Source organism: Benincasa hispida, chromosome 10 (genome assembly GCF_027475165.1).
Source record: "Benincasa hispida cultivar pf3 chromosome 10, pf3_genome.v1.1, whole genome shotgun sequence".
Taxonomy (NCBI): Eukaryota; Viridiplantae; Streptophyta; class Magnoliopsida; order Cucurbitales; family Cucurbitaceae; genus Benincasa; species Benincasa hispida.
The window spans coordinates 50,435,608-50,452,104 of NC_143487.1; the positions used below are offsets into that span (position 1 = coordinate 50,435,608).

The 16,497-nt window shown below is 33.5% G+C and overlaps 2 protein-coding genes across 3 annotated transcripts; one reads left to right on the top strand and one right to left on the bottom strand.

Moving 5' to 3' along the window:
• The first annotated feature begins 2,078 nt into the window (after positions 1–2,078).
• LOC120088164 (phosphatidylinositol/phosphatidylcholine transfer protein SFH8) lies at positions 2,079–8,567 on the top strand. Its single transcript, XM_039045275.2, has 14 exons — positions 2,079–2,637; positions 3,650–3,953; positions 4,666–4,765; positions 4,852–5,118; positions 5,216–5,293; positions 5,871–5,972; positions 6,078–6,127; positions 6,233–6,332; positions 6,415–6,513; positions 6,629–6,742; positions 7,044–7,176; positions 7,500–7,897; positions 8,087–8,161; positions 8,256–8,567. The coding sequence occupies exons 1-14, from the start codon at positions 2,604–2,606 to the stop codon at positions 8,274–8,276; spliced, it is 1,875 nt and encodes a 624-aa protein (XP_038901203.1). The 5' UTR covers positions 2,079–2,603; the 3' UTR covers positions 8,277–8,567.
• Positions 8,568–10,400: 1,833 nt separating this feature from the next.
• Positions 10,401–15,532, bottom strand: LOC120088165 (phosphatidylinositol/phosphatidylcholine transfer protein SFH3-like). Of its 2 annotated transcripts, XM_039045276.2 has the most exons (13): positions 15,407–15,532; positions 14,774–14,942; positions 14,207–14,565; positions 13,644–13,910; positions 13,482–13,559; positions 13,210–13,361; positions 12,957–13,056; positions 12,458–12,553; positions 12,252–12,359; positions 12,020–12,137; positions 11,035–11,417; positions 10,854–10,931; positions 10,401–10,721 (listed from the first exon to the last, which is right to left on the bottom strand). In XM_039045276.2, the coding sequence occupies exons 2-13, from the start codon at positions 14,817–14,819 to the stop codon at positions 10,704–10,706; spliced, it is 1,803 nt and encodes a 600-aa protein (XP_038901204.1). In that variant the 5' UTR covers positions 14,820–14,942; positions 15,407–15,532; the 3' UTR covers positions 10,401–10,703. The 2 variants fall into 2 exon arrangements, with proteins under 2 accessions (XP_038901204.1, XP_090162331.1); XM_090306205.1 differs by lacking the exon at positions 15,407–15,532 and having other exon boundaries at positions 14,774–14,944.
• Positions 15,533–16,497: the final 965 nt, after the last annotated feature.

Here is a 16,497-nt window from a genome sequence, read left to right on the forward strand (position 1 = left end):
ATCTATACGTAGTCTCAAATACCGAGTCTTTTCTAAACCTCGTAACTTTTCATTCATTGCTTGTTGTCAAAGAAGGTTAGTACCGGTCTCATGATAATGTAAATTGTTAATTGTGTGGTTGAATTAATCTTTACATTGTATAGTACAAATATACATACTAAGATTATAGAAACAAACAAGAAAATTAAATATGGAAAATCTAAATTGTAGCTCTATATACTTGGTAACAATGGTAACAAATGTCTTGCTTTGGTAGCTACACTTCTACCAACACAATGATTTTTTTATAAATATGATGTTGAAATAGTAGAAAAGGAATATGAGAAAAGTGTAGAGACAAGAGAAAAAGAATTAAACTTAAAAGTGATTAAAGAGAAGAAAAAAAATATACTACATAGTACGGAAAAACAATGAAAATAACAACGTGGGAGGGAATAATAATTCTTAAAGGGGAATAAGATAATTCATAATTATGATTATGATTTATTAGAAGAATTAAGATACAAAGTCAAAATCTCCCAAAGAATTGTGAATTATATATATATAATCTCCATTATCTTTTTCTCATTTAAAAAAAAAAGGAAAAAGAAAAAGAAAAGGAAAAAGTAAAAGACGGGGGCCACTCTCGCCTCGGCCTGCGCGGCGGTGCGACCAAATCATTGCCGAATGAATTCAAAGCATTCCTCCTTCATCAACGCCGCCACGTGGTCTTTGCGGGCCCTCCTTCTCACTTGATATTAAATGCATTTTTTTTAATGGTTTGACATTTGTTTATAAAAAATAAGTAAATAAATACATATGTACATATATGAACTATAATAAGAAAATGAAAATAAATGAATCATATTCTAGGACACAAATGTTTTAATAAAGTTGTACGTTTATAGTTAAATGTGTTAATAGTTAAATATGATTTTTTTTATTATATCTTTTTTTTAAAAAGTATTATAATTAAAATGTAACGTGGAGGAATTGAACCTTATATCTCAAGGTCAATATTATAAACACCATGTTGGTTGAACTACGTTATGTTTTAATTGGAAATTTTGACTGGGAAATTTTGTGTTTTAACTTTAACATTTTAGTTGATGAGAAAATTGGTCGAAGTTAAGAATTGGAGAATTAGGATAAAAATAAAATTATCTATATGAAAAAAATTGAGGATATCTATATAATTTGTTTTCAGATTAGATTTTTCGAAGTTAAGAAAACTTCATATTAAATGTAGGAGCATTTTTAACATTTTTTTTACTTTAAAAATATTTTTGTAATGAGATATGAACGTTTTTTGTTCATGTACTGATGGTGAACGTATTTTTTTTACGTTTCTTAAGTTAAGGGTATTTTGAAACATTTGAAAGTTTATGTTGTTTTTTAAACAATTAACGGTTTCCATCTAAAACTGGATAAGGACATTCTGAATTTTTTGAAACTTCTTAAAGTTTATGAATATTTTTTGACACAAAACACAAAGTTCAAGGATATTTTTTATAATTTAGCCAAATCAAAATATCAACGTACTTATTGATATTAAAACTTTAATTCTATCGATATATCGATAAAATATCGATATTGTAAATATTTTGGTAAATCAAACAATTTAGAAAATTATTTAAATTGATAATGAATGTAACACCCAAGTTTAGGAGAGGTAAATAATAAACTGATATCACATTCGAATGATAGATTCTTAAGATATGAAAGTATGATTAAGAAATATTAAAAATAATTGATAACTAATGCCTATTATAACATGATGTACCTTCTTTTTTATGACTCAATTATAGGAATTCCAATAAAAAGTCTTTAACTTAGAGCGGTTTGCAGGGATGATCTTCACTCTTAGAAATTGTTTAAAACGAAAAATGATAACGATTAGGGCGCAGGAAAATACCAAATTTAATTATATATTTTTAAAGATTAATTAACAAAAATCAATACAAACGATTAAACGTATATTAAAAAAAATTCAAAGATAAAATTATACTCTCAGACCAAACGAAAACTAAATTCAAAATTTAATAAAAAAAATGGTATCATCTTAAAATTTATAGACAATTTTTTTTTTAAAAAAAAATTGAAGCAATTCTCGTAAATTAAGACCTTTTCACCTTCTCTCTCATCCCCTACATCTTCCCTGTTATTATCGCCGTTCTTTTTTTACTAATCGGCGCTTTTTTCAAACGTAAAATGGGAATTAATTAATATTATTAATTTTGGGTGGGTTTTATTTGTCTTATTATTTTTATTATTTAATTACTGATTCATTACTGCAGCTGGATCCTTCGTCATCTTCTTCCTCTTCTTCTTCCTCTTCTGCCGACGGATTCTTGGCCGCTTGAAATCTTCCTTCCTCCTTCTCTTCTTCTAATTTCCCGACGAGGGTTCATCCGAAACGCAAACCCTAGCTCTCACATTTTTTTGTTTCTTTCAACGGAGCGGCTGTTGGGATCGTTTTTTTAGGGTTTTGTTTCTGGACCTGAATGTAAGGGGGGTTTTGATCCTTTCAAAGCTTGCGTGTTTTCATTTTGAGGTTTGAGATAAGATCCATTGGTGGGAGATTCTGTTTGCGTTCTTGATTTTTTGTCTCTGGTAAGCCGAGAATGTCTGGACCATTGGATCGATTCGCTAGACCATGTGAGTTTCTTTTTAATTCCTTTGATTTTTCCTACTTTTCGTCTTGTGGGTTTTTTGTTTTCTTTGCAATTTGGAGGGTTTTTTGTCCTCGCATTTTGAAGATATGTTGGTCTGGTTTTCGTGTTTGCTCTTAAATTGGGTGAAAAGGAAATAGAAGGGTGTTAATTGAGGAAGAGGTCTTTCTTTGGGGGTTGTTCATGAAAAATTCGTACATACACCGGTTGGGAGTGTTTTCTGTTGTCTAATTTTACTTTGTGGTTTTGTTCTTGAAGTGAGATAGCCTTACGGATTATCATATTACCTCCTTCCTAAGATCGTCATTGTTTCGTCAATATCTTTTATTTTGATCTCAGATCAAAGGTAATTTTGCTAGAAAGATAAATTTTTCATGAGCAGGTTTGGTTCATGTGAAATTTGACTTTTTTAAGTCGCAAACATTTTTTTTGTCTACTGCCTTCATTGTGATTTAGAAAATTCCAGACAGATTACATAACAATCTTTCTTGGCTGTTCAGTTTAGAGGGCCGGATTTGATGGTAATTATGTCATCTTGATTGTGGTTTTAACTTCAGTGTGTATATAACTTCGAGGTGATTTTACCATGCTTTTCTCAAATTCTGGAAAGGATCTGGTCATCACCTGCTTGTACCATGCATTTTGGATCATCTTGCAAAGATAATGCTGCTCGCCGCCCCTTCCACTATTGTGCTAATAGAAAAGAACATGTTGAGGGGAGTGACGGAGACAGAGAGGATACTGATATTTTGTGCTCTTGTTTTTGTTTTTGTTTTGTCAATGTTCTAGACAAATGCTTGGTTATATATTACTATTATTGAGTCAATCATCCTTTGGAAAAAAATTATTTTAGGTGTTAGGTTATGTAGTAAGGTCATAGTTGGCATTTGAAGTAGTAAATTGTTCGGAGGTCTTCTTGCTGCATTTCTTCTTGTTTAGTCTTATAATTTTTTTGGTGTTTGTACACGCTCTTATTTATGCATTCTTGTACATGGTAGGTTTTGAAGGGTTCTCTGGTAGTGATGAAAGAAAAGAAAGAAAATCTGATTTTGAAAATTCGGAGGATGAAAGGAGGACTAGAATTGGGTCTATAAAGAAGAAAGCTCTAAATGCATCTTCCAAATTTAAACATTCCCTCAAGAAGAAGAGCAGCAGGAGAAAAAGTGATGGTCGGGTCAGTTCTGTTTCTATTGAGGATGTTAGGGATGTTGAGGAGCTGCAGGCTGTTGATGCATTTCGTCAGGCACTAATAATGGACGAATTACTGCCAGAAAAACATGATGATTATCATATGATGTTGAGGTCTGTTACCTTTCTTTTGTCCTAGTGCATATCATTGTGCTTCATAATTTTACTGGTCCTTTCTTTTCCTTCCTTCACTTTATCACTAATGTATGGTTAGAAAAGAATCCATTACCACTTTAATTGCTTGGAGTTTGGTTTTATTCATATTGGATTATGTATCATTCAATAACTGAAGCAGAAAGCATATGCCCTTCTCAAAGAAAGATTGATATAGTTCAGTTTGACCGTCTAGCCTGATTGAATCTGCTTTCTTCTAGCATAAAACAGCTTCAATCATGCTAGATTATTGGCACCTTTCATTTGCAGTTGAGGCTTTCTATGCATCTTTCAACTCCGTGTTGTGCCACAATTTCTATCAGTTGGCTATTTTTCCACACCTGCTGTAAAAGGTTCATGGAGGCCTATAATGCCCAGACTCGAGCACGGGTCTTACATCCCCTGCACTGCAGTGAAGTCTGTAGTTTCTTTAATCATCCCAGTACTTCTGTTTTTCTTTATTTTCACACAGAAAGTATCATTCCCTCTGTCACTTAGGCTTGCAAGAGCCTTGTACTTAGTATCATCAATGGAGCTTTTGTGCCTTAAGAAAGCACTTTTCCAACTTCACTATAACCCTGACTTGACGAAGTTTAATTCCTCTAGCAAGCTGCACAATTTTATCATATTGTTTCTAGATGACACGACTGTAATATTCCAATTACCAGTTCAGGTTTTTAAAAGCTCGGAAATTTGATATTGAAAAAGCTAAGCATATGTGGGCTGATATGCTTCAGTGGAGGAAGGAGTTTGGTGTTGACACAATAGGTGAAGTAAGTACAGGTTCAACCTTTTCTTAAAAAATATATGTGAAAAATCTTTATCCTTAGACCTTAATATGCCGGCAATTTTCCAACAGGACTTTGAATTCAAAGAGAAAAATGAAGTTCTGAGGTACTATCCTCATGGTTATCATGGGGTGGATAAAGAAGGAAGACCTGTTTACATTGAAAGGTTGGGGAAAGTGGATCCAAACAAACTTATGCAAGTGACGACTATGGATCGATATATAAAGTACCACATTCAGGAGTTCGAGAAAAGTTTTGCCATCAAGTTTCCAGCTTGTTCTATTGCTGCAAAGAGGCACATAGATTCAAGCACCACAATCCTGGATGTCCAAGGCGTGGTATGTTGGTTTTAGATGTTTTTTGTTATTACTCGATTGGTTCATGATCAAGCCATTCAAATTAATTTTAGCTTGTACTTTTTTGTCTTTTCTTTAGGGCCTCAAGAATTTCACAAAGTCTGCTAGGGAACTCATCTTGCGGCTGCAGAAAGTTGATGGTGACAATTACCCAGAAGTAAGCAACTTCACAATTTTGTAATGACAACACGAAAAATTATAAAAATTATATATTATATCTTCAAATACTTCAGCATTGCTGCATTACTCTTGGAAAACACGTACATTATTGCTGGAACATAACTATTAGATAAGCGAAATGATAATATGAATTAATATCATCTAAATTTCTTCGCTTTCTTTATGCATATATATATGCTAATATGCATATTTGACTTTGAGCTTCTTGTTTATAAGAGACTATACAAAGAATTCAATGTCACAAGAGATGTTGGACTTTTGAAGGGCGTAATATACAAAATGATCGTGTTGTAGACATTGGATAACGTATCTATACCTCTTTACACAGTCCTAAGAAGTTATTTACTTTTGTGATTGCTTTTCTTGGGTTTTTAATCCCATTTCCTTTCCTCTTTTTAACATTCTTATTCTGATCTTTATCAAGTAAATGTATGTTTTCTTTAATAATATCAGGTTGTTTATACTTTTTCTATGCTTTTTTTTTTTGTTTGTATGTCGAGTTCAATATAGCTATGTAGGTTGAACATGATATTTATTTATTTACTATTGTACAGACTCTCAGCCAAATGTACATTATCAATGCTGGTCCTGGATTCCGGATGCTCTGGAACACCGTGAAGTCTTTCCTTGACCCCCGAACGACATCTAAAATCCACGTATGTAGTAAATTTCCTTTCTTCTATTCTGTAGCCATTATTCTAGAATTCATTTATGTTGTCAGATTATGACATCTTTTGTTTCTCTATTTATATTTGTGTTAGGTTCTCGGGAACAAGTACCAAAATAAATTACTTGAAATTATTGATTCCAGGTACATGGTGATGATTGATTTTCCAGATACCATCTATTATGTCCTCACTTTTTTCTTTTGTAAATAAAACACACAGTTCACTTATTAAGCGCATGTGTCATGTAGTGAGTTGCCGGAATTCCTTGGTGGAAGTTGTAACTGTGCAGATTTGGGTGGATGTCTTCGTTCAGACAAGGGGCCATGGAGAAACCCGGAAATTTTGAAGGTTGATTGTGCCATTCTAACATGTGATCTTTTATCATTAGTTTTAATTTGGGCGATGGTAGTTGAATGTGCATTTTTGGCAGATGATTCTTAATGGCGAAGCACGACGTGCCCGACAGGTTGTAAAAGTTCTAAATAGTGAAGGGAAGGTTGTTGCGTATGCTAAGCCACATTACCCAATGGTAACCTTCTATTTTTTGAAAAAACTATTCTGATTTGGGGATATTCCTATTCTCTCATTCCTAATCCTATAACAAAGCATTAAAATGTTGCTCTCTTTTTTACTGTCTTATAAAGGTGAAAGGCAGCGATACATCAACTGCTGAATCGGGATCTGAAGCTGAAGACATCGCTTCTCCGAAAGCAATGAAGAGCTATTCTCATCTTCGGCTGACTCCTGTTCGAGAAGAAGTAAGTTTTCACTTGTTCATAAATGTATGTGGTTGCCTGGGAATAAATGTTGTTTTGAGTTGTTTTGGGAGACTATGAGAAGCCTGCTGTGCTATCTCATCTCTTTCTACTTATCAACTCTTTTAAATAAAAAAAAGAGTAGCACTTGTGTTCAAGTTAGTCATCTACGTTTGAACCTCACAATGTTGGAAAGCTTCTTGAGTGCTATCCACTACATTCTAGTTTATGTGACGAGTTATAAGATGGGGTTTTATGTGGACTTGAGGTTATATTATAAGAAATTTTTCTTTGGTTGTCGCAGGCAAGAGTTGGTGGGAAAGGAGGTTTTGCCGCTAGCTTCTCTGGGTATGATGAATATGTTCCCATGGTCGACAAAGCTGTTGATGCTGGATGGAAGAAGCAAGTTTCACTCCAACGACCTAGTGCCTCTAAAGGTTAGCATTAGCAAGGCCATCTGGATCAATCTCAACTCCTGTGGACCATATTTTGGGCCAATAACTTTGGACATATTTTAAGATATTGATTAAATCATGTCGGAGTAGTCAGTTTGTAAAAAGCAATGCTGATGGTTGGATATACTTTACTGGTTAGGACCATGGGATAGTGAAAAAGGGTCTTATGCCAAAGATGACCAATCCCTTTCTTTTTTACTATAAAATGGATGTCAATTTCTGGAATTCGTTTCAGATGTTCTTTTGTAATTTTAGGATTTAGACAATAGTTCCCAGTGAATTTAAAATTTCTTTATTTATTGTAGGGGTTCTTCCACCACCCAACACTCAAAAAGCGCCTGAAGCACTTCATTCTCGAATGTTGGTAGTATTCATGGGCTTCTTCATAGCCATTTATGCTCTTCTCCGTTCACTGGCATTCCAGATAAGTGGGAAGAAATTGTCTGTTGGTAGTCAAAACACTGCAGGATTGTCATCCCTTGATAAAACAGCCACCGAAGAGAATCGCTCCCCTTCGCCAATTGCTAAATTTACAGAAGCAGAACTCCTCTCTAATCTAATGAAGAGGCTGGGTGAGCTGGAGGAGAAGGTTGATACGCTCCAATCAAAACCATCTGAAATGCCATATGAGAAAGAGGAACTGTTGAATGCTGCTGTTTGCCGTGTTGATGCCTTGGAAGCAGAGCTGATTGCTACCAAGAAGGTATACTCCTCTACTCTTTTATCTTTCAGTTTTGGAAGCCTGAACTCTTGAAATGTGAATGTTTTACTTATGGCTTATTTAGTCACTCCTTTGTAAAGTATTGCTCCATTCGCTTCTTTTTATATTCACATATGGGTTGCTTGTTATATTGTATCAATGTGTACTCTAAGTCGCAATTTTACCAAGCAGGCTCTGCACGAAGCTTTGATGAGGCAAGAAGAACTGCTAGCTTACATCGATAGCCAAGAGGAAGCAAAGTTGCGGGTAAGTTGATATATATATATTTCTGCTCATTCTTCCTCCATGTTAGCAATGAAACCTAGTTTCCTGATTGATGTATGTTCCTTTCATTCATTAGAAAAAGAAATTTTGCTGGTAATATGCATCTTGGTCTTGGGAAAGAGAGGAGGATTCGCTAAGCGCAGCTGGCTTGTCGTGTATCGGCTATGACTCGGAGTTGAAAGGTCTGCTGCTCGCCGTTGATCTGACTGACTTTATATTTGAATGATGTGATTATGTCTCCGATGAGGAGGAAAAACGCATGCGCATAGTTTGTGTGAAGAAATTACAATGTGAAGCTTTGAATATATATATGATGTTTATGCAGTAAGAGATTTTCTGTGTTTTTCACCTTCATCGAAATGAATTGGAATGCCACAGTTGATTTAAAGGGTCTCTAAGATTATAAGCATAATAGCAGTCATGGAACTTATAATTAAAACTGTATCTTTATCTATAGGTCCAATAAAACTAATCAGTGTGTTTCTTTTTTGGGTGTGGTAACTCAGCGCCTCTACTATAGTAGACACAAAAAATGAAATAATAATGTAATCAATTTGAGGCAGTTTTATTTATGAGTATTTCCTGTAACAGTAAGCAAATCAAATCAAAAAGCAAGTGTTTTATTACAAAGTCTATGTTGGGAAAATGTCTCAATTTAAATTCTAAATTAATAATTATATTAATCTATCACACATGGGATTTTTACTTTTTTCAATTAAACTCCTAAGAATAAGTAATCAATAATATAAACTCTCAATTAAATTGGCATATAAGAATGTTTTTCAAATTTACTCTTATGACAGATTTAGGGGAGTGATTCTAAGTTTAAAAGTAGTCTAAATCACTTGGAAAATTATTTTAATCATTTAAAATCTGTTTCAAATGATCATAAATATGAATAAATATGAAAAAAAAGTGATTTTAACCACCTAATAAAGGATTTTAATCGATTTACCTATAACAATTTAAAAGTTTAACTGAAATAGTTTTATGTTTTACATGATATTTTTGAATTAAGTTTAACTAGACTTTGCATTCAATTGATTCACTTATAATAATTGGGTTGGTTAGTTCGAATTGGTTGGGTTCTCGAATTTTTTGAACACTCCTAATTATATAACTTACTGCACTTTGAAAAAACTTGAATGTTTTTTTTGGTATTGATTGATGTCCCTTTTCATAAGGTACATAAAATCCAACTAGATTTTAAAAACCATACTTTTTAAATCTTTTGCTTGTATCATCACAAAGTGAATTTACAGAATCAACCACATTATTAATACTCAATTCTTGCTCTCGAGAATAATCGCTCCTTTTTTAAAAAGAAAAATCCCTCCTTTTGTAATTCATTAATATAATTTTTTTTTCATTACTCGTTACTTGGTGCATTGAGAGGAAAAGAAACTAAAAAAATGTAAAGAAAAAGATAGGAAATAAAATTAAGTAGAGCAAGAGTCAAGTATTAGTACACATAGACAATGATTTGATTATAAGTTTTAATACAATAGGTCGATTTTAATTTCTCTTGTGAAATGGGTCATCCTTACACTTCTCTTATTTTTTTTAAAAAAAAAACGAAGAAGAAGATAGAAATGGACCATATGAGTTTTTTTTTTGGGAGTATTAAATTATTAAATTATTTTCTATTTCTTTAATAATTATTTTTAGAAGAGTATTTTTTTAGTACAGTTGGCTTTGTTAGTTAATTCATGGAAAATAATATTTTATTTTGATGATAAAATTTTAAAATTGAAACTTTCTAAACATAAAATGATTAGAATAATTTAAGTGTTATTTTTAAATATAGGAAAATGAATCAAAATATTTATAAATATAATAAAATTTCACTGTTTATTTGCAATATCTGTATGTATTTGTGTCATGATAAACATAGATTGTAGTATATTACATTTTATCGTGGTCCATTATAAATAGACTGTAATATTTTGTTATTATTTGTAAATATTTTCAGTAGTTTTGTTATTTAAAATAATTTTAATTTGGAAACAGAAGGATATCCTTTACCTTGTATTTATATATTTTTAACTCGAAATTCAACATTAGTTGCATGCAAATATATATATACTTTTAATTTTCATGAATTGAGTTCAACAATAATATAGAATAAATAGATATCAAACATTCAATCTTACAGAAGATAATAAATGTCTGATCCACTGAGCATACGCCCGGGATTGACATCATATATAACTTCTTATAAGTCCAAAACAAAAAAAAATAAAAATAAAAATAAAAATTTAATATACAAAAACACATTGATTCATGTGATAATACCAAGTAATCAATGTCTCAAATTACATTCCAAAGATACAACCAATTGGACAGAGAGAAAAGGGGAGAGAGAGAGTAATAGAGATAGAGAGAGAAAGAGGAGGGAGAAACCCTTTCTCTCATTTTATATCTTCCTTTCTTTTTTTTTTTTTTTCTTTTTTTATTATCTTTTTTTGGAGTTATTTCTCCAAGCTCCTATTATATAATGTAACACCAATAATAATAATCACATTCACCAGCGGAAGGGGTTCTGCAAAATCATAATCCAAAAAAAACACAAATTAAATCAGAAAATTAAAAAAAAAAATTAAAAAAAAAAATTAAAAAAAATAAAAAACCATAAAGTTTTTGAAAAGATTAGATGATTAGATAGCTTCATTACCACCATCTTCTTCTTCTTCTTCTTCTTTTCGATGTAGTCGGTCAGTTCTGCCTCTCGAGAAAGAGACTCTTCGAGTGCCTGTAGAAGAATTTCAATAAAGACCATGCGTTTCATCATAATGAAAGGCTTTGTATTGTAATTTATGGTTAGTAGATATCAAAGTATGAGATGTTGTATTCACCTTCTTGGTTGCTTCTAATTCTTGTTCCAAAGTTTCAACTTTGCCCAAAGCAACATTGAGCATTTCCTCCTTATCGGCGGGCATGGCGGCGGGCTTCATGTTGAGGACGTTGACCCTCTCTTCGAGCTCGGCCATGCGTTTCATCATGGTCATGTAGTCGCTTAGAGGCACGGCAGCGGGGGACGGTAGCGCCGGATGTTTCACCATCGAACCGTCGTAGTAGACGGTGCTGCTATAGATGGCTGCCTCAGTGAGCTTCTTTGGCATGGTTCTAGTTAGCCGGACCATAGTCACTATTCCCATTACCAAAGCCATTATTCCTCCAACTATTTGGTTGCTGAACCCTTCTGGGACTTTGTAGTTTTCATGCACTGCAAATGGGTCTGTTCAACCCCATAGAACATTCTATCAATTTACCGTCATTTTGATCGGGTTCGTGTTTCAGGAGTTCCAATTATATTTAAATCATCAACATATATAACTACAATAACAAATCCTAACTGTAATTTTTTAATGAAAACACGTACACAAATTGAATTGTTTTGATAACCTTTTTTCAATAAATATTCACTTGAATTCTTGTACTATATTCGTCCTAATCGTTTCAATCCATATAATGATTTTTTAATTTGATTGCCTATAATTCTCTCGAATTTGAATGATATTTCATTTGCTAAAGATACATATAGAAATGTTATGACTAAATGGATATAATGCATGTCAAACTTTTTATATATACTAAGAACTAATTAAATATCCTACTGTAATTATATCCATCACAGAAACATAAGTTTCCTCATAATTAATGTTTGATCTTCGAGAAAATCTTAGTGCAAGAAGTCGTGATTTACATCTTGTGATCTAATTATGATCGTATTCGTATTTATTGTCCTACATATTTATAAAGCATCTTTTGTATCGTATATCCACTTGTGAAAACAAGAAACGAGAAATAAGAAACAGGGATAGAATTTATATTATATACCTTTGGACAAAGTGTATTTCTCAGTTGAAAGTGCCCAACTTGGATCCACAGCTTTATCCACTACAGGAATGAACTTGTCATATTGATACCCACAACCAAACTTTTGAGCCACATGCATCTGCAAAATATACAATCAAAAACAGCAAAAAGAAACTCAAAAAGCTTTCATTTTTCCATTGAAAAATCTCTTTTTTCTTAAATGGGGTTGTTTTAAATTGTGAAGGAAACTTACTTCTTCCATAACAGGGGACAGTTTTGCTTGCTTTGGTGACATGTTAGACTCTGCTGCAGCTGCTGCCGCCGCCTCAGGAGCTGCTTCTGAGTTGAATGAACCACTTCTCTGCAAATTTTTATTTGACTTAGAGAAAAAAAAAAAATGAAAAAGATGAAGACAAATTTAAAGGATTCAAAGAAGAACAAGAAGAAGAGTTGTATTGCCTTGGTGCTTGCTGTGTTGTCGTCTTCAGAAATGGTCTTCTCTCCAACATTGGACAATGACCTTCTCCTGCATTTCCCTTCCCCATTTTGAACCATCTGTAATTATTTCATCATTTAGTCCTTGCCTCTAAATAAAAAAATTCCGCGAATTGTAAAACCACCCCTAAGATATGGTGGTAGTTGCAATTGCACTTCGAAACTTATAATTGTTGTAGAAATTGGACCTCCGAATAATAAGCTTATACGATTGTTACAATTTCTACAATTATGTAAGTTTGAGAGTCCATTTTAACACTTGCATAAGTATAAAGACTCAATTTTTACAATGGAAAGTTTGAAGGGTGTAATTGCAATTACCGCCATAATTTATTGACAGTTTTTACAATTTACATCTAGTTAATTCCTTTTATTTATTGCCTATGTGATGTACGATGTGATTGAGAGTTTTATACTCTTGAATGTACAAAAGAGAAACTACAAAAGTACTTCGAATGGTTACCTTGGCAATTTCCGGGTCGTTCCATGGTCCCTTGTCGGATCTCATGCAACCACCCTTGTCAGTGCAGGTGCAAGAACCTCCTAAGAACTCTGGAAGTTCACTGATAATAAACAAGAAAACAAAAACAAAATCACAATACAAAACAGAACACACCCATAATTCTTAGTTCTGTCTGTTCATTAATGAGAAAAAATATCTTTTTTCTTTCATTTGACCCCCCCCCAAAAAAAAAAGCAAAAAGAGAAAACCCCACGTGGCATCAATGATCTCAAGCAACTTGCTCTGATACTTATTGCCAAGAACATGGATTTTGGCTGTGGTTTTTGGGTCAAGGAATGATTTTACAGTGTTCCACAGAAGCCTGAATCCAGATCCAGCATTGATGATGAACATTCTGTTCAAAGTCTTTTATAACCAAAACAAAACAAAACAAAGCCCCATTTAGCAAATCAACCTTTCAAAAGGGTATATAGCAAATTTATATCAAATAAGTTGTAAAAGTTTGAAACTTTTTCAAAAGGATACCTCTGGATAGTTGTCACCATCAATCTTTTGTAGTCTCTGGATGAGTTCCCTAGCAGATTTGTTGAAGTTTTTGAGTCCCTGCAAGGAAATTCCACCATTACCATTAAAGCTTTTCAAGAAAAACAAGAAACTGAAATGTTACCAAACACTTTGAAGACATACCACTCCTTGGACATCCAAGATGGTTGTGCTCTGATCAATGTGCTTCTTTGCAGCAATGGAGCAAGCAGGGAACTTCAAAACAAAGGTCCTCTCAAACTCTCTGACATGATATTTGACATATCTATCCATAGTTGTCACTTCTAAGAGCTTGGTGGAATCGACTTGTCCAAGTCTTTCAATGTACACTGGTCGTCCATCTTTGTCAACTCCGTGGTGCCCTTGTGGATAGTACTTCAACACTTCGTCTATCTCCTTGAATTCGAACTCCTGTAATCATTACAAAAAGAAAATTACATTTACCGTAACTTATTTGTTTAACAATATCGACTATAATTAGTACTTAATTTGTTTGATATCCTAGCAAAAAGTTTGGAATCCGAATCTACGAACGGTGTTATTTCCTATCATGTTTCATACCATAGTTCACTTACTTGATTTCGTATCAATTTTCAAGTGCACAAGTGAGGAGGGAAAATTGAATTTACTTAATAGCTTTTTTAAGATTTTGAGTTTAGTTTATAATAAGAGAAAGAGGCATAAAATGTAGATTTTGAGTTGTTAACCTCCATTATTGTGTCAGATCCAAAGTCTTTCCTCCATTGAAGCATGTCAGACCACATCTGCTTAGACTTGTCAACGTCGAACTTCCTAGCTCTCAAGAACCTGAGCATCATGTGATGGTCGTCATGTTTTGAAGGCAGAAGTTCTTCTAATATCAGAGCTTGGCGGAAGGCATCAACTGCCTGTAATTCCTCGGCGTCGATGTCGTCTTCGATAGAAATCGACATCACTCTGCTGCTATTTCTCCTACCTCTCTTCTTCATTGAATGCCTGAATTTGTTCGAGGCATTGATTGCTCTCTGCTTAAGAGACGCAAGTCTTGTCTTCCTCTCTTCCTCCGACATCTCAACTTCGTTGGCACCTATAACGATAACAAAAAAAACTTACACCATAAGTCATAGTAAAATAACGATAGTGCAATGATTAGGTGCAGTTTGTATCCCACTGGTAGATTTTTATTATTGTAGGCTGCATCCAAGTTTTTTCCGTTATGATATATATAGCAAACTGGGATTCATTTTTGTTTCTCTCCTTCCTCGCTTCGGCCTTGATATGGTATTGAAGCATACCTTTGTTCGGTCGGTCGAGAGGGCCGGATGACATGGTGTCAGACATGGTTTGCTATCCTAAGCGAGGTAGCTATCGGTCGAGACAAGGATCAAAAGGGTGGGAGAATCCAGCACGTGTGTATGGCTATATAACTCCAAAAAATAGAGCCCTCTCTCTTTGTGCCTACACCTTCCATGTTAAAACACATTAAGACCACATTAGAAATCTCAAACACAAGCACACACATATGTGGTTTACAATGACAAGAAAGCAGATGGTGCAAGAAGAAAGAAAGACTCATAACTCTAAAAAATCAAAGATGACAAATTAAAAAGAAATCTATAAAATGAGATGATTAGTTGTGTCCTCTCTTCGCTCTATCTTCCCAAAGAAAACTAGGAAGAGAAGCAAAAAGGAAGATATTGTCTCCCTCTCTCTAGTTCTCGCTTTGGCCTCGTCCAGAATGAGATCCAAAAGAGGATGCAAAAGAAGAAGACTACGATGACAACAACGACGATATTGCTCCCTCTCTTCCATTCTCGCTTCGACCTCATCTAGAACGAGACTCGGAAGAGGACAACGTCGATAACGACGAAGTTGCAAAGGGAGGAAGAAAGAAGAAGAAAAGAATAAGAGAGGGGTAGAGAAAATACCTTTTGACAAGAGTGCATGAGGGAATTAGAGGAAGATAAAAGGAAGAAATGTTTACTCAAAATAGGCCTCCAAAAGAGACAGCTAAGATTGGGAGAATCAAGAGAGAGATTTTTGGTTCATCAACCATTGACAAAGTCTTACAAGAAAAATAAACAAAAGTTCCCATTTTTACATCCTCTTTCTGTTGGAGCCAATGGCTAAATCTAATCCAATCCACCCATTTTTTTTCCTTTTCTTTTTCATGGCACCTTATTATTAACTAACTTACCCAACACTTCCCCAAAAAACATATTATTTCAGGAAAGAAAAACATTTTATGTTTATGTTCTTTTAGTTTAAACTTAATAAAGTCAATTGGTTTCAATGTCATCATGGTGCTCCATAAATTCAGCTATGAGCTGTGAGTCCATAAAGAGAGAGAGAAAAAGGTGGAAGATTTGTATTAAACAATATTGTTTATGACAACCATCCCATGATTATTTGAAATACAGAACTACCCTTTATTCTTAAGTATATGATTGTTTTAAAAAATAGTTTCTTTTATTAAGATTGTGGAAGGCAACAACACATGATTGATGATTAGTTCAAACAGAACCAAAAGCTTGAGACATTTGTTTATGACAACCATCCCATGATTATTTTTGTGTCCAAATCTGAATGTGCATGTTCTGTTTGGCATTTTTTTTAGGGGTTTAGATTTTTAAGTAGACTGACAATTATTAGTTAAATTATAAAAATATCTTTGATTGATGTTCCAATTATCACCTAAACTTTTAAAAGGTTTCATTTTGGCATAATAGTTAGATCTGTCAACTATATAGAAGGTTAAGTTCTTGTCACCGTTTATTCATCTTAAAATATATCATTTAAATCATTTTTGTGATAATGTCTTTATAGAGAGAATGACTCGAGTTTACTTTTTTTTTTTTAATCTAAGGATTAGGATGAAATGATTTTTTTTTTTACCCTACACAAGTTAGGATTAAACCTGATTCACTCAATGATTAGTTAGTCCCAGACTTATTTGAGCTTTCATCTTAGACATATTTTCCTAGGTTTTGGCATATTCTGTAACATGCAATTATTTCAC